The 17,492-nt window shown below is 41.8% G+C and overlaps 2 protein-coding genes across 19 annotated transcripts in view; one reads left to right on the top strand and one right to left on the bottom strand.

Moving 5' to 3' along the window:
• The window catches only part of OSBPL9 (oxysterol binding protein-like 9), a 124,979-nt gene extending 118,498 nt beyond the window's left edge, over positions 1-6,481 (top strand). For all 16 annotated transcript variants that reach the window (XM_005872488.2, XM_005872486.2, XM_005872485.2 and 13 more), the window contains 7 exons: positions 301-411; positions 895-958; positions 1,079-1,219; positions 2,970-3,048; positions 3,937-4,028; positions 5,408-5,543; positions 5,801-6,481. In XM_005872488.2, the coding sequence (XP_005872550.1) occupies positions 301-411; positions 895-958; positions 1,079-1,219; positions 2,970-3,048; positions 3,937-4,028; positions 5,408-5,543; positions 5,801-5,875 (698 nt within the window). In that variant the 3' untranslated portion in view covers positions 5,876-6,481. The remainder of the gene's footprint in view (positions 1-300; positions 412-894; positions 959-1,078; positions 1,220-2,969; positions 3,049-3,936; positions 4,029-5,407; positions 5,544-5,800) is intronic.
• A 692-nt stretch (positions 6,482-7,173) lies between these two features.
• NRD1 (nardilysin (N-arginine dibasic convertase)) overlaps positions 7,174-17,492 on the bottom strand; it is an 80,539-nt gene continuing 70,220 nt past the window's right edge. For 2 of the 3 annotated variants that reach the window (XM_005872482.2, XM_005872483.2), the window contains 11 exons: positions 16,598-16,725; positions 14,956-15,118; positions 12,850-12,881; positions 12,465-12,603; positions 10,553-10,600; positions 10,220-10,272; positions 9,755-9,838; positions 9,189-9,279; positions 8,819-8,935; positions 7,889-7,978; positions 7,174-7,764 (listed from right to left, as the gene is read on the bottom strand). In XM_005872482.2, the coding sequence (XP_005872544.1) occupies positions 7,567-7,764; positions 7,889-7,978; positions 8,819-8,935; positions 9,189-9,279; positions 9,755-9,838; positions 10,220-10,272; positions 10,553-10,600; positions 12,465-12,603; positions 12,850-12,881; positions 14,956-15,118; positions 16,598-16,725 (1,143 nt within the window). In that variant the 3' untranslated portion in view covers positions 7,174-7,566. Of the gene's footprint in view, positions 7,765-7,888; positions 7,979-8,818; positions 8,936-9,188; positions 9,280-9,754; positions 9,839-10,219; positions 10,273-10,552; positions 10,601-12,464; positions 12,604-12,849; positions 12,882-14,955; positions 15,119-16,597; positions 16,726-17,492 lie in introns of those variants that run through there. The other variant, XR_001363331.1, reaches the window with a different exon arrangement.

Here is a 17,492-nt window from a genome sequence, read left to right as displayed (position 1 = left end):
TCAGTGCAGTGGTAATACTAATGGGCCCAGCTGGGGCTGAGATAGAGACAAGCTTACTGACCAGAAGAACAGGCAGACCTTTTGATTTTAAGCCTCCAGGATTGGCCATTGTCTCATGGTTCAGGGAAATTTCTGCCCACGTGACCCCAAATGAATGTTAGATTTTGGGAAAACGGTATAAAAGGCAGTTCTTTGAGGATTAAAGGATTTTCCTCAAGGAGTCAGTTCTTTCCCCAAGTTAAGGGAGTTGGAGAGGTGGGTATAATTACACAGTACACTAATTTAAAATAATTTCTATAGTTTCAGCCTTTTATGCTGAGTGTTTTAACAAGAAGATACAATTCAATGCTCATATCTGGACCAAATCAAAATTCCTTGGAATGTCAATTGGGGTGCACAACATAGGGCAGGGTAAGTCTTTGGGCATGGGGTGGACTCCCATGTTAATAGAAATTTATGTCATTCTAATGGGTGCTGGGCAATTGTCTAAGTCAGTGGTCAGCAAACCGTGGCTCGAGAGCCACATGCGGCTCTTTGGCCCCTTGAGTGTGGCTCTTCCACAAAATACCGACTTCTGCGCATGGGCCACGAAGTTTCAATCGCACGCGCCCGCACGTGGTATTTTGTGGAAGAGCCACACTCAAGGAGACAAAGAGCCACATGTGTCTCGCGAGCCGCGGTTTGCCGACCACGGGTCTAAGTGAGAGGAAATGGCCCCAGAAAGCCAGACTGGATGTAATTGTTTGCATGTAAGCACGTTTATTTTGGGTGAAAGCAGTGGTGGGGTGCGAGCTTGTTTTTCCCTAAATTGAATGGAGAATCCATCAATCAGACAACAAGACCTTATGGCCAGGTGACACTAGTCATCAAAGTTCCTATCCCTTCTCTCCATAGGCTGTGTCTCGTGTCTAGACCATGATGAACATTACATCCTCACATTCCCCAATGGTTATGGAAGGCAAGTAGAGCTGTATCCATTTCTTCTGATCAGCGAGCAACAAACCCTGCTGATTCTTAAGCTATGCCCCTCTCTTTCCTCTGAATTGTCAGCCTTACCTGAAAACTTTCGATTTTGCAGGTCTATCCTCACAGTGCCCTGGGTGGAACTAGGTGGAGAATGCAATATCAATTGTTCCAAAACTGGCTATAGTGCAAATATTGTCTTCCACACGAAACCTTTCTATGGGGGCAAGAAGCACAGAATTACTGCTGAGATTTTGTAGGTATTTTGATTTTTCTGCGTGAGTGCTCTTTTCTGAAATACTTTTCCTTTTGTCTTGAATGATAATGTCTGTTAGGAATTGACCATTTTAATGGTTCTGTCTTTGTAAACATATTTCACATCTTGTGTGTCATTTCTCTTCTTAAAATCCCATTTTCAAAAGGAGTCCTAAAATACAGCTTCAGAATAATCAGGTCACTAGTGGGAATTCCTTTCTACAAACCCGACTTGCAAATGGGGAACAGAAAAGGGTCTTTCCTAGATGATTAGCAAACCCAGTTCATGGATTCTTGACTCACTGTGGCCAGATAGGACTATGAGCTAGCCCATGCAGTAGACTGACTCCCACCTGAGTGTCTAGAAGTCGCATTCTTTTTTGTGTGCCTTTCTGGGGAAAAACAGTAACTGTCACATCTTGGCTTGATTTTGTTTGATATTCTAGGGCAGGGGTGGGGACCATCCAGCCCTGGAGCCATGTAAGGCCCTTGAAATCATTTGGTCTGGCCTTGCCAAGGCATTAGGGGTGAGTTAATTAGATGTTTGACCAAATAGCAGGCTAATTTTTAAGCTGATAATTTTGTATGGCCCACAAATGATGTTATAAATATCCAAATGGTCCTTGGCAGAAAAGAAGTTCCCACCCCTGGTTTAATCTTTTGTTTTGTGCAGTAATATGCTGTGCAGGCTTGTAGCCTAAGAGCAATAGGCCATGCCATACAGCTGAGGTGTGTCGTAGGCTGTGCCACCTAGGCTTGTTTAAGTGCATTCTAATTATGTTTGCACAAGAACGAAATTGCCTAAAGACGGATTTCTTAGAACATACCCCTTCGTCAAGTGGTACATGACTGAGGACAACTGGATTCTCCTACTTACTTGCAGTTAGTTGGTTGCTACATATTACATGGCCTCTGGGAAACACTCTACACTTGAGGGAAAATTAGAGTGGAAAAGGCAAATAACATCTTAGTGTTCAAAAGTAATTTTGATCTAAGAGGATCTTGGGAACCCCAAGGGGGTTGCCAGACCACACTTTGAGAACCACTGCACAGTGACCTAAACCTGGGGTCCTATGGGTTTTTCTTTTTCATTTGTACCCCTTCCTCAAAGCCCCTAAATCATAGAGGAAACTTAAGTTTTGGTCCAGTGATAAAAGCTTCATCCCTCTACCCTGTGTATTTCTCTCTCCGGACCTCTTAGACTCCTTCTGGCCTTTGCCTTGCCCCTCCTAACTTGTCCTTTGCTGTGATGCTTATCTTTCCAAATTCCATACCTGCCATACATGTCATTACCATGTCTAAGTAGAGGTCTCTTGGGACCTTTGAGAAAGGGATCCTTGTCAGGTAAAGAGGTCAAACTGTTTGACGCAGAGGTCCCTTTCAGCCTCAGGTTGAATGGTTTCTGGCATAAGCAAAACCTTCCCTGACCTTCATCCCAGCAGTTTTGCCATTGAACTCCAGTGCTCACATAACTCCCCACAGCACTTACCACCCAGAATTTATGGTGTCCTTTCTCCCCACTAGGCTGTGAACAGCCTGAGGGCAGGGATTGCCCCTAGTCTGCTGTTACCATCAGCTCAGGGCCCATCTGGTTCTTACGTTTGACTGGGAAATCCAGTACTGTTAAGCTGCTTTACCAAAGACTTCACAGTTGCTCTTCTGTGTTCTGCTCTGTGTAGGTAGGTCACCCTGACCAGATTCTTTGGTAATTTTCAACTTGAGACTGACACAAATGTTTCTTTTCTATTTAGTTCTCCAAATGACAAGAAGTCCTTTTGTTCAATTGAAGGGGAATGGAATGGTGTCATGTATGTAAAATATGCAACAGGGGTAAGAAGCTATATTTTGCCACTTGTTTCAGGCTACATTGAATCGTACCCTATCCTTTACTCTGGCTTCCTTCATCTGGAAATTGAACCCTCGAGGCCAGCTTTAATGCCATCCCTTCAAGGGCAAGCCTTTTTCTTTCCCCACCTGTTCCCCAGCAGTAAAGGTAGCAGAATGATTTGACTTTCCTCTCAAAACATTCAAGAATAAGTATGTTTTATGCTGTACACCTGAAACTAATACAGCACAATACTGAATGTAAACAAGTTGAAAAAATATTTTTTAATAAACATTTTTAAAAAGAAAAAATGTATGTTAAAAAATGCTTGGCACATCATAAAGCACCCAGTAAATGTTACCTATATCATTAGAATGTGTGGTATGTTTATAAAATGAAGTGCTGAACTAATTTGTGTTTATGTGCAGTTTGATTTTGTATAAGAAATGTATTGAGTGCCTGGCACCAGGGACACAGAAATGAGTAAGATAGTCCTTGCCCTCAGGGAACTTGCAAATGGTACCTAATTAAGGTAGGGAAGGTGGTGTGGGATTAACAGGAGTCAGTGAACTGGATTTTGGATTTGGAGAATTTGAAATGTAAAAAGCACTTCAGTATACTTATCATTAGTATTAGTTGTTTTTGGGTCTAGCTCTCCAAGAAATTACATCCTGAGAATGTGGCATCTGGTCACATTGAAAATGTTTATTGAATTGAGCCTCTACTAAGACTTAAGACAAAACTATATTTTAAGGCTGAAGATTGCTGATGAAACTCACTGTCTTTCTCAATATGTGGGATTTGATTATAACATCTATTAAAATCTTCTAGGAAGAGTTGACTCTTCTTAGAACAGGATGAACAATAAAATATCTACCTTTTCTGTTTCCTAGGAAAATGCAGTTTTTATAGATACCAAGAAGTTGCCTATAATCAAGAAGAAAGTGAGGAAGTTGGAAGATCAGAATGAGTATGAATCCCGCTGGTAAGGAGATAGAGCTATTGATTGACTAGGCATAGCTGCAGGACTGGGTTATGGAGACAGTAGAGCAGAGTGTAAGAGCACAGACCAAGTTTGAATGCCTAGATTCATACAAGCTCCACCACTTATGATTTTGTAACAAAGACTTGTAAGCTTGCCTCTCTGCCTTTTTACCTGAAATGAGAACCGCTTCAGAGTTGCTGTGAGGAATAAATGAGATGACATGTTTGTAGCATATTATGATACTTGACATATAGTACGTACGCAGTGTGTGTTGGCTTACCACCCTCTTTGTGGTTTAGAAGAGATGGCAGTGAGGTCCCAACTGAGAGATATGTAGCAAAACACCTTCAGGTCTTTTATTTGCAAGAAACTTTTTAAAATTTTTCATCCCTAAGTATTTCAGCATATATCTCTCTAATGACATAAGAAAAAAAAAAAACAAAAACAAAAAAACCCCCACGAAGTATCATTATCATGCTTAAAGAAAATCAGTTATTCCTTAATGTATTCAGATGCCTGTTTGGTATTCAATTTTCCAGTAGACTCAAACATCATTTTTTCCTTTCCCAATAAAATCAGGATCTTTTAGTGGTATGAGGAATTATGCACTAAAGTTCTTTGTTTAGTGTATTAGGGTGTTTAGTGTATTTGGGGATTCATAAGTGAAGGTAGGGGGCCTTACAAATCATTACTCCTATTTCTTGTCACTAACTTGTTAATAATCTGCTTGGTTTATAATCTGCTCAGAGTTACATAAGTGGAAACATGGAAATATATGCTCTGCTACTCACCACAAGGGGATCTTAGGCGTGGACACTTTTCTAGTCCCTAGGAGTCTTCACTTGTAAAGTAACATGTTTGGACCAGACCTGTCCAGTTATCACCTTCCAGGCCTTGAGAGGAAGCTTACCCCTTTAAGCCTCTGCAGTTGACTCTTATTCTCTATTCACACTGTTTCTCCAAGGGAGCTTTTCTGAAATGGAACTTCTCAGCTCCTCTGTTCTAATCCTTTTGTTTTATAATAAAGGACGACACTCAAGCCCTTGAGAGGTGAACTGACATCACCAAAGTTGCATAGCTAATTAGATGTAGAGTCAGAAATAGAATCCCAGGTCTCAGTTCTCACTTTTCTTTCTCCTCTGTTGTCCCTACCATATATTCAGCTTTCTGCCCATCCTTTATTTCCTCCTTTGACAAACTAGCAGTGGAATCTTCCAAGTCTATTTTTCTGATCTTTACCCCAGTGCGCTGGTGCCAGTTTAAGAATCTTTAGTCTGTGAACGATGGCACTTAAGGGTAGCTATAGACTTGCATTTCATTCTCAAGATTGCTCATAATTATGTCCATCTAGTACTTAGCACCTTTACTTCTTTTTTTAGTCTTTGGAAGGATGTCACTTTCAACTTAAAAATCAGAGATATTGATGCAGCAACTGAAGCCAAGCACAGACTTGAAGAAAGACAAAGAGCAGAAGCCCGAGAAAGGAAGGAGAAGGAAATTCAATGGGAGACGAGGGTAAGCTTGCTCTGGGGAACCTGCCCCAACCTCCCAACTGCTACTGCTCCTGTATGCTGAGCTGTAACTCATTCATTCATTTCAATGAATGTTGAAGTTCCAAACACTGTTTTAAGCAAGCATGCTGATGAACAAGATGAGCCCAGGTCCCTGCATGAAACTCATTTAGTATAATGGGACAGACATAAAATAATAAAAAGTATGATACTATAGAAGTACATAAATGTGTAACTGAATTCTCCCTCTTCCTTCTACAGTTATTTCATGAAGATGGAGAATGTTGGGTTTACGATGAACCATTACTGAAACGTCTTGGTGCTGCCAAGCATTAGGTTGGGAAATGCAAAGTTTACACCTGATAACCAGGGCAGTAGGCATAATTAAGCAACAGTCTTCCTTTGGGAGAACATACTTACTCCCTTCTTATTGCAGTGGTTCCTATCTCAGGGATACTGGACTTTCCGATGCAGATGAACAATTAAAGCGAGAAAAGCTTCTCTTTTTCCTCTTTTGTGGCAGTTACAATTTTGACTTCAGTCCTGAGAAAAACTTCAGGTTTTGAAAACACCATGTCTGCTCCTTTTCCAAACCCCAGGCTTTGAAAAGCATTTAAAAATCCCAGTCTCAAACTCTGCACTCTAGTACTGCTGTTGAGATAATACACCATCTGTTTCTTAGTTCATATAATCTTGGGATATATACACATATATATACATACACATATATACCTGATGCCAGATTTTTCATAAATACTCCATCTGTAAATATTGGTTCCTCTGAGTTTTAGAAATTTAGCGCAATGTATTAAAATCAAGTATTAGGAAATTTCATGGTCTCACCTACAATAACTTTTATTTTGGAATTGTATCTAACTGGGTTACAGTTTAATTATACTCAGTGCTTCTGAAGGCTTCATAAAGTACTTTTTCCAACCTTTTTTAAATGTGTTTCGTTTATTATCTTTATGGTTAAACTTGGAGGCAATTAATTATTTGGCAACTTTCAATACAGGAATTAGCTTTTTACAAGGACTCCCCTATAATAATGGAGGGCCATCCTTGCCCTCACCACTCCCTTACACTTGGTGTTCTGTCTCTACCCCCCGACCAAGTCCTCATCAAACTCTCATGTAGCAGACATAGGACTACCAACATTTTATTCAAAAATATTTTATTGCCTTAGAGCAGCAGTTCTCAACCTGTGGGTCGCGACCCCTTTGGGGGTCGAACGACCCTTTCACAGGGGTCGCCTAAGACCATTGGAAAACACATATATAATTACATATTGTTTTTGTGATTAATCACTATGCTTTAATTATGTTCAATTTGTAACAATGAAAATATATCCTGCATATCAAATATTTACATTACGATTCATAACAGTAGCAAAATTACAGTTATGAAGTAGCAATGAAAATAATTTTATGGTTGGGGGTCACCACAACATGTGGAACTGTATTAAAGGGTCACGGCATTAGGAAGGTTGAGAACCACTGCCTTAGAGCAAGCATGTCAAACTCGGGGCCCACAGGCCTCATTTTGAGTTTGACATGCTTGCCTAAGAGGGTTTGGGGAAAGTTTATATCTGTACCCCACACTGAAACAAGAATGCCACAGCAGCAAATGCCTCATTCTGAAGGGTAATACAGAACTATCTTTATTTAAAAATACATTAAAAACAACAACATCATTTAGGTATTAGTATTAGCACCTAACATTTAGGTACTAATAAGACATGGGTTACACAGGGCTGTCATACAGAACTGGATTCTCAATCTGAGAGAACCAGGTGCCAGGGCTTCTCAAACTGCTCCTATAAGCTTTTTGGCCACCCTGCTGATTTCTCTCTGCCAGCTGCTACCGTAACCCGTTTTGTTAGTCACCACAGAAGGGGTGGGGAGTAAATCAAATTCTATGATGCCAGTGCAAAAATTCAATGGGGGCCCTAAGGCCATAGTAGTATAACTTCATAAAATACACATTTTAAATACACAATGTTTCGTTCAGGCCAACGAGACTGCAGTTTATTTGACTATTTTATGGTAGGGGAGAAGGTTAAGTGTTGATGTGAAAGCCCTGATATCAGTAATGGGAATGGTAGAATCTGTCAGCAGAGGAGAGGTTGGCAGGTAGGTTAGCTGCATCGGTTCACAAGAAGAGTTTGAATCCTCACCATGAGGGGTGCCATCCTCTTCCAGCTCATACTTCCCAAATCCAACAACCTGGAAGAAGCCAAAGGCTCGAGGTGAGAAATAGGCCGACCAGATTTAGACAAAGACCTATTAGGATCTCTGGTACCAGCAAAAACTCAGTGAATAATAATGGCTAAATGACAACCATACTCACATGAACACTAAGCATTTTACTTCCTGGGCCTCTGTGAGCCTTGAACCAATTGACCAGGTCTGATTTTGAGAAGGACTTCAGTGCTTCAATCTTTTAGAGGAAGGAAAGATAGGAAAGAAAGCTATAAAAGACTAGCAATACATTTTCTTGAAAGATCTTAAACGTAACACCTGGCAGACTTCCTTGGTCTGAGCACATCAAGTTTCGGCTTGCCCCCAACCTTCCAGAATAGGATAAAAATGAGCTTTGGCTGCACATTTTAAGGTTTCATAAGCAAGAAAGGGTAGCAGATACTGTAATTATAGCTGAGTAACACACTGAGCCAAACTCTCAGGTACATAGTAACTATATACTCTGAGAAAAATACAAGTAACTATTGAAATAGGTAGAGAGCTTTATCTGCTCTGCTTCTAACAGGAAACCTGTAGTGCCTTAAGAGCTTCTTGTTAAACCTCTGCCTCAGTGTCCTTTGGTAATTCACCACAAGGGTTATGTTATCTGAGAGACTGGACTGCAGCACACGGAGCTCTTTTTTGTGGATTTTACTACTTTGTCAAAAGACCTACACCAAGAATCCTGTCTGGAGGAGGAACTCTATGTTCATAAAGATCGAAGTTTTAAATTTTCTTTAAATAGAACACTTTTCCCCCCACAAATCTTAAAGTGAAACTCAATATATAAAACAAATGAATCTGCTCTAATTGAAATTGGTTGGGGGTTGTAGGTAAGGATTAGCATCCTGTGCACTTGGCCACCTAAGATGTTAGGCCAGTCTGGAAACTAATCAAGCAATGAGCAAGTGAGGAACCAGGCCTGGTGTGAGCGCCCCAGGGGTCTCTTCCACCCAATACCAATGTGTTTGGAATGGTGACTCCTGCCAAATCAGGAGTCCCTGTGAGGGCAGTCTTATTCAGAGAACCATGCTATTACCTCATGGACAAGGCGGTCAAAGAGATACTGCTGTGTCACCACTTCGTTCCAGTTCCTATCCACCTCCTCCCCAAGGTGGGTATCCTCGCACTCCTTCAGCTTGATCAGGGCTGTGACCTGTTACCAAAAAGAGGTCTTCAGGCATAGCATCACACTGGTGCCTCCAGAACATATGGCTTGTGATGGACATGCTATGGTCCCTTCACTTAGGACCTGATAGCATGATGCAGAGGAACGAAGCTAAGAATACATGGTCAAGTTAAGGTGGGACTACAATGTTCCAAAACTGGCCGGCAAAGCTAAGGCTGGTGTCAGTTGTCTTGAGGGCTTGTCTGGGCCAAGAAACAAAAGACCAGGCCAGCTCAATCACCTGGGTGTTGAATGCATCCTCAGTAAGGTTTTCAATCTTTTCCTCAAAGCTAGAAAGAAACTCTTCTATCTTTTTATCAACAACTTCAGAGCTGAAACAAAACAAAAGTCATTAGAAACCCTGTCTCGGAAAGAGGCTGAAATGTTTTCTTCCCAGTCCTCCTCAGCACTCCCTTAAATGGAGGGAGGGAAATGAATGGAAAGAATCCTACCCCCAACTCTGGCCCATTTTCCTGGTATCCTCATACTGAAGCAGTGACCTATGCTTGGCCATTCCAAAGCTGAGAACCAACAAGGCCTTGTACCTTGGTTCTAACATTAAGGCCAGTACCTTTGCCTTTCTTGTCTTTAGATAGACCTGAAGACATAAACATTGGCAAGCCCTGTACGGTGACCACAGGACTTGAGTCAAACCCTAATAGGAACCATTGATCAGTCCGGGATCAGGCCATCTATGACCAATCACTCTGCAGCCCCCACCCCCTGCAGCTGTGACTTAGAGTTGTCTGAGGTTTATCTGTAGCCCCTGCTCTCCATGCCAATAATAATAATAGTTTGCTTACTCACTTGTATTTGGTTGCCTGAGTCCCCACAGTGACAGAGAATCCTAGAATCCCAGATGTGTTCCTACAGGTAGGGTAGACATGGTACCTACAGCCAAAGCAAAAAGTTTTATGAGCTCAGCTGGTCACCTGGGCCCTGCCCTCAGAAACACTAGAGATGAGGGAAGGGTTTCTGCACATCTTTACTGAACCTCGAGATCCAGAAAGATGTATACATCTATTTCATTCTCAGGTTACAGGACCACAGGCTAGCTTGTTCTCTTGCTATTTGAAATGTGACCAAACTGAAAACCCAATGATAGTCCAAGATGCAAATTCCAGAAGTTTTGACCAGTAGGTATGACTCTAAGTAGACATGGAAGGGCCAAAGAGCTCTGAGACACAGCTCAGTCAGGATATCTGAAATTTCAGCCTGCAAAGTAAGCCCCAGGCCCTTATTTGAGCTCAGTGCTCTTGCCAGCAGACTTACCCAAGGGTCTGCTTGGTTCGAAGGAAGTCAAAACAAGGCTCTTCCATGTGCATCTGTAATTCAACATACTACCCATCAGCCCAACTCCTCCTAACCGAGAAACCTCCATTTCTTCCCCCCAAATGTTCCATACACCCCCAAAGTCCAGCCTCCCTTACTGCCTTCTTCCTAAATTGCCCAGTCCCCTCTCTCCATGATCATACTGGTGAGAATACTAAATAACCATCTCACCTTCCAACCACAGGTCTCTGACAATTCCTAAGTCCCTACCGCTAGGCAAAAAGGTCAGTCCTCTGTGGGTCAGGGGCTCCTTAACTCTTTTATACAACTTACCACAAGCAGCTCCATAAGAGTGTATTCTTTCAAACTCCTGGTACCTGACTGAAAGGAGAAGTTGGTCAGACCAACTGAAAGTCCAATGGCTCGCAGGGTGTTTTAATCAGCTATTCTTGGCAACCATTTATTCATGTGTCCATCCCATTCTTTTCATCCCCCAAAGAAAGTTGATCATACCCTCTACTGCCATACTTTCCACAATTTTGTTATACATCTGTCTTCCTGTCAGAAAGTCTGTGAGGATAGGATTCATGCGTGCTCATTTGTATTCTTAGCCCTAGGACAGAACTGCAGGGTAGGCATAGAGGAAGTCCAATAATCCCTACCTGCCAGCTCCTGCCAAGGACCTAGAGGACACAATCTAAAAACAAGTACTGTAGTTCAAGGTGCTAAGGAGAGCAAGAAATGTCTGGGTATCAATAAGGGGTAACTGGACCTATTCCTCACGTGAAAAAGATGTGAACAGGAGCTTTGCAGCCATGCCTAGGCACCCATACCAATTGATAAAAATGCCTAGCAGATGCCACATCCTGGCTGTCCTGGAAATTGGCAAAATAATGTGGTTAGAATAAAAGAGGGCAAGAGGCCAACAAGCAGTGATTTTGCTAGTGCATCCCCCTGTCAGGCTCTTGTAGGCTCCTCTGACAGACTCATTTCTACTCTTCCCCCCTTCACAGAGAAAAGACTTTATAAAGCGAGTGTTCCCTGCAAGCCCTGTTTAGTCAGCAATAAGATTTCTGGTTTGCCTCTAGAAGGACTGCAATAAAACTAGTGCAAACTTAATTTCCTGTTCAAAATGCCCTCTGTGAGGAAGGAAGTGGTTCTGTAAAGGAAGCAGTCTGTTAGAAACTGGTAGTAAGAAGTGATTGATGGAAAGTACCTCAACAGAGGTGCTTACAAATTCTACCTAAAACTGGAGAGGTTACTCTGGGTTCTGAGCAGTCAAGCACTGGAAATGTGGACAAGGCTAAGCAGGGAGAGGCCATACCATTTATGAAGCTGGGACATGGTGGTCATTTCACCTTCAAATAAGTTTAAAACCTGGGGGGAAACTCAGGTAACTATAGCCAAAGGGAGATTGGCTCTATGGACAAGCTGGGCCTCTAGAGAAAAACTCAGGTTCAGGGCCAAAACCGCAATGAAAGGACAGAGAGAGTAAGACCATGCAGCCACGCCCAAAGCCCAGAGCAGAGATCTTCAGAAGGCCTGGCAAAGAAGAGACTTCCTCATGCAGGGGACCCAGGACCACAAAAGCAGCTATAAAAGTTGGAGAAGTCTGAGATCAAACTAGATAGGCACAGGTCCCCATAGTCCTGGAATTGAGTGGCACTAAACAAAGGCTATGGGCCAACTGAGATTGTTGCAAAGTTCTTTAAGTCCCATCTGACCTCTCCAGAATGGTGTGGAAAGAACACAGGATTTGTGTTCAAGCCCCAGCTGACATGACCTCAGAAGTAAGGGAGTCTGGACCTCAGATTCATCATTCATAAAATAGAGGTGATAAATCCTGTCAGGTGCTTTGAAACCTTCAATTATAATTCTGATAATCATTCTGTTTGCTGTATACTGATTACATAGTTATGTTTACTTTTGTCTAATTTTCAAAATCATCCTTTTAACAAATGTCCTCCTATTGCTTGGGGTTCTGTCAGCGGAATGTACGGGAATTTCCAACCACACTTTAGTCTGTCCTCTGGACTAGTACTTGGGTAATTCATAAAGCACTGTGGTTTAAAAGGGGTTCATTTTACTGACAAGAGCAATTTTTAAATGTTGCTTCAAGAAAACAAAATGATCCCAAGCACAAAACTACAGAGGGTCTGGGAGGTCAGAGGGTCACTACTCCCCCAGGCTTTAATGCCTTAAAGGTACTTAGCCATGAGGATGGCTGTGCAAGGGGCCAACTGACCTGGTAGTACACAGTGACTTCAGAGTTGGCATCACCCTTGTTCAGAGCTCTCACTTTGCATATGTGGTGGCCACTGGGCAGTTCTACCACCTGGAACTGCACAGACATCTCCTGCTCCAGAGGCATGAAGTTCAGCTTGCTGCAAAAGAATCAGTGTGGGTCACTGAGGCAGTGCCTTTATCCTCTTACCCCACCCCAAAACTGAAAAAGAGGTCAGGCTTTCCACAATTCCTTCTGAAGTGCTTTGTTTATATAACTAGTCTCAAGAAAACCTACCACAAGAATTATGTCCACTGTGATTTAGTCACAATTGAGTAGTGGCTCAAGGCCCTCCTGCTGGTAAGAACACATAACTCCCAAAGAGAAAACTCAAACCAATACTCACTCAATAACATATTTCAGGAAATCCATAGAGTCCTAAGAGGCGAAAGAGAAGAAATAACTGCATTAGGCTCTCTTGACATTAATTTCACCCAGAACCAACTAATATCCATACAGTGGGGCCTTGACTTATGAGTGTCCCGACTAACGAGTTTTTCGAGATACGAGCTGTCTCTCGGCCGATTTTTTGCTTTGAGTTGCGAGCTAAAATTCGGGTTACGAGCCAGCTTCAGATACCCCACCGCTAGTTGGCGCAGCGAACGTCACAGTGAACGCCACAACATCAGCCCAGCATCACATGTCTCACTCGTTCACTTTAATGATTTGACATACGAGTAATTTGAGTTACGAGCTCCGTCACGGAACGAATTAAACTCGTAAGTCAAGGCCCCACTGTATTCTAATCTCTTGGGAAGCCCTGGATAACATTAGGAAAGCAGATATAGTCTGTCACCCAAAATGCTGGGTAAGTCATTCATTCATTGGGCTCATCATTCACTGACTTAATATATGTCCATTGAACACTAAGTGGCTCTAAAATGAACAATTCCTCAGCACTCTGCTTACCTGCACACTGTGACACTTTCCCCACTGGATCAAACTAACTGTTCAGTTTACCCCAATATTCTGTGCCCTCTGACAACTGTAACTGCTTTAGAAACCTGGAGCCTGGCACAGAGTGAGCAACAGCATAATCCTAAGTGAATGCATCCCCTCCTCCTCTCAAAACTTGTTTTTTTAACCAACAAAAGGAGGGATTAGTGGAGGGGTAGGCCCATTTCTAAAGTGATTTCTATCTGGGGCAAGACATGGTACTAAGTCCTCTGGACCAAAGGCCCTGCCCAATACTACCACTGCTCAGAGAAGCAGGCAACTGTTCCTGCTCTTCTATGTGAGTTGAGGCTTTTAAACTTCTTTCTGTGAACAGGTCAGAAACTAAGGCTGGGTAAGTGTGTGGGATAAAGACATAGAGGAGTGAGAAGGAAGCAGCCAAACTCAAAAGTGGCCATTTATATGTATATTCCATCAAAGGGCCGGTCCTGAGAAACTGAGAAGCCATAGAAGATGGTCAACAGCCAAAGAGTTTAGGAAGAGACCCAATCAATGATGCACTCTTGGCTACAAGAGGCCTGTTCGTCACAAGGTCCCACACATATCTCCAACTCAAAATCTCACAACAAACTCCTCATATGCCCTCAAATCTACTATTGTTCCTCCTCCTCCACAAACCCACTGGGTCAGCAAGAAATTTGGGCATCATCCTAGATCCTTCCCTTCTCCCTCACCCCCCACATCTAATCAGTCACTGTGTTTTGGCCATCCTCTCTACCTTATTATTTCTTAAGTACTTCAGACTCATTTATTTTGCCAAACCTCTAAAGCTTCATCATTTTCACTTCACTTTGTGTGCGTGTGGAAAGACACATAACAAAGTTTACCTTCTTAACCATTTTTAAACGTACAGTTCTCTAGTGTTAAGTATATTCAGTGTTGTGAAATGGAACTCCACAATTTTTCATCTTGCAAAACTTTTTAACTCTACACCCATAGAACAATTTCCTCTTTTTACCTCTCCCAAACCCTGGTAACCACCATTCTGCTGTTTCTATGACTTCGACAACCCTAGATACCTCATATAAGTGAAATCATACTTCATATAAACTTTTATAACAGCCTCATAACTGGAATGTCTGGGTCTTTCTTAATGACAAACCTTCTTTTAAACCCTTCAATGGTTCTCTATTTACTACAGGATAAGCCTGACATACAAGTTCTGCTTGCTTATATGTGTGTACATCCCTCACCACTCCCCAGGTCCCACTTTAATTTCTAAACTGTTTGTAGTTTCTCTACATAACTGTCAACAAACATAACCAATACCAGACTAGTATATTTACCAAGCCCATTTCATCCAAAGTCCTGGTCCATTGCCAGCAGTCTCCTTCATAAGAAAGTCTTGCCCAGCATCAGAGGGGCCAGGTTCCCTTCTAAATAGCCTATGACAACGCTGGCCTGCCAAACCCAGAGCTTCAGGGAAGAACTAATGCAATTCCAGAGCCCACAAAAGCATTCAGACCAGCCCAACAGCAACAGAACACCTCACACTCACTGTGCTTGTGACATTTCCTTGTACCAGGCCTTCAACAAAGAGCTGGGATTTGAACTCTTTGACAAAGCTCAGCAGAGACTCAAGGGAAAGGCCATCCATCAAAGCCCGGTACTTGTCAATCATAGACCAGCGGGCATATTCCAGAATTAAAAGCCGCACGTCTCTGTACAGAGGGCAGAAAAAAATGTTTTGTTGTAAGATATGAATCTTGAAGGTATAGAGAGATTTGGTTAAATTTCTACAGATGATATATTTTAAAGAGAAACAATTTCTATCACTATTTAAGATGGGGAAACAATCACCAAAAAGCACTTAAAATTGCACACATAAACTTTTACACAGATTTGCTCAATGGTACAACTCACTTTTATCTGTCACAGTTGCAAAATAAAATATTTCACATAAGTTGCCAGATGAGTTGCACACCAATTTAAAATTATTACTATTTTGATTAAAAATCTAACATTTTACTAATTACTAGAGGTCACCATTATAGATATCTATTACTGAAGTGACAATATAGTACAGGTAGTAGCTTTAGGCCAAAATCAGACTGACCCTGACCCCACACTAATCTGTTTATCTTGGGCAAGTCACCTGTGACTCAATTTCTTCATTTATAAAACAAGAAAAATAATAATGGGGTTTTGGTGAGAAATAAATACACAAAGTTCTTAGGTCTAGCACATAATGAATCTTCAATGAAAAGGTATTATTATTACTTTACCACATTTTAATAAAGTAGCATTCAGGAGTAACTGCACACACAGGGCTATTTTCTCAACATTTCAATAGTTCTGGACAACTCTCCTTTCCAACTTATATTTGGTTATTAGTTTTAATAATCAGATTATTAGTTATTACCTGCCCGACTCTTAACTGCTTTTGAATTTTGGTCATTTATGGGCTCATTCTTACTATCAAAAGCAGAACGTCTGTATCAGGTTGTGCTGTTTACCATTTGCAGATGCCCAGCAAGGAGGTAAAGTGGGGGCTTGCAAACCATGTACACAAAGGGCTGGGCCTGCTCAGAGGGGAACTTTTTCACTCCCTCCCATAAAGGCTCCACAAGCTGACAGAGGGTACCCCAAGAGGGTACTTTCTCCTGATTCACACAAAGGTACCCTATAGGCTACAGGCTCTGATGGAAGGCTGAAGGGGGCTGCTTATTAGCAGAGGGTTTAAGCATTAGTACACAGACTGTCCAGAAGTCTTCTCTTTTCTGTAACTTTGGCTGAATTCTGGAAAACTGCAATTGCTAGACAGATAAATGATATGTTAAGTAATTTATCTCAGCTACTCATCCCAGTACCCAACACAAAAATATCACCAGCAGGTAATTCTAAGCTACAACAAAGCCATAACTTCTTTAACTGTTATTTACTTACAGACTTTGGAAAAAAACACCCTAAAACCTTCAGCCTCTAATTAAATACAGTGAGCTACTTTCAGTCCTACTCACCCTACTTTAGCTGGGTTTAGAAATCCTATAATCCCATGGCATGGTTTCCTAAACCAGAGCACAATTCTAACAAGTCTGAAAATTAGCAGTAAAACTATAGCCTCAGCCCCCATAACTGACCCCTAGGAAGGCAAATACTTTCAGGCCTTCAAAATAAAAGCTGATCCCATGTGTACCCACTTGGCCAGAGTCTCAGGCTTGATGAGGATGTTAAAGTAGGTCTTCTTCAACTGCTCAGTTATCATTGTAAAGACAGCTGGTGTGGAATTAAACTCTGCTAAGTAGTCAATAATGAGCTGAAACAGTAGCTAAAAAGAAAAGAAAGAGGCACTTTAAGTGGAGAAGCATGGAAACCCACTACGTTTTTGTTGGATGGTGGGGATGTTTTCCATTGGTTTTTACCAGGGACCCAAATGGTAATTGGCATTGTGGGAGACATAAGAGAAGTACTGATGACTCAAACAATTTCCAGGGGCTAAAATCCTCCATCACTGTCAAATTTGGAGCAATGATTCTTCTATTTTTATAATTTTCATGGGTATTCTTAAACATTTCTTTCTTCCATATGAACTTGAAAATAATTTTATCCATATCCCAAGTGCCCCCAAATGTGATTTTAACTGGGAGTAATTGCTTATTACATATTAATTTTCAAGTAATGACAACTTTCTATCAAGGTGTTCTATCCAGAAACATTGTAATTCTCTCCCTTAAAGTCTTTTTTATATGCTTCAATAAGAGCTATAGCCCTGGCTGGTGTGCTCAGTGGTTAGAGTGTTGGCCCACAGACCAAAAGGTCAAGGGTTCAGTTCCTGTCAAGGGCACATACCTGGGTTGCTGGTTTGATCCCAAGACCCAGTAGGGACATGTGCAGGAGGCAACCAATCGATGACTCTCACACTGATGTTTCTCTCGCTCTCTCACTCCACCCCTCCCTTTCTTTTTTAAAAATATATTTTATTGATTTTTTACAGAAAGGAAGGGAGAGGGATAGAGTTAGAAACATCGATGAGAAACATCGATCAGCTGCCTCCTGCACACTCCCTACTGGGGATGTGCCCGCAACCAAGGTATA

The sequence above is a fragment of the Myotis brandtii genome, unplaced genomic scaffold (genome assembly GCF_000412655.1).
Source record: "Myotis brandtii unplaced genomic scaffold, ASM41265v1 scaffold382, whole genome shotgun sequence".
Classification (NCBI taxonomy): Eukaryota; Metazoa; Chordata; class Mammalia; order Chiroptera; family Vespertilionidae; genus Myotis; species Myotis brandtii.
Note: the sequence above shows the minus strand (reverse complement) of the source record. Positions and strands in the feature narration are given on the sequence as shown.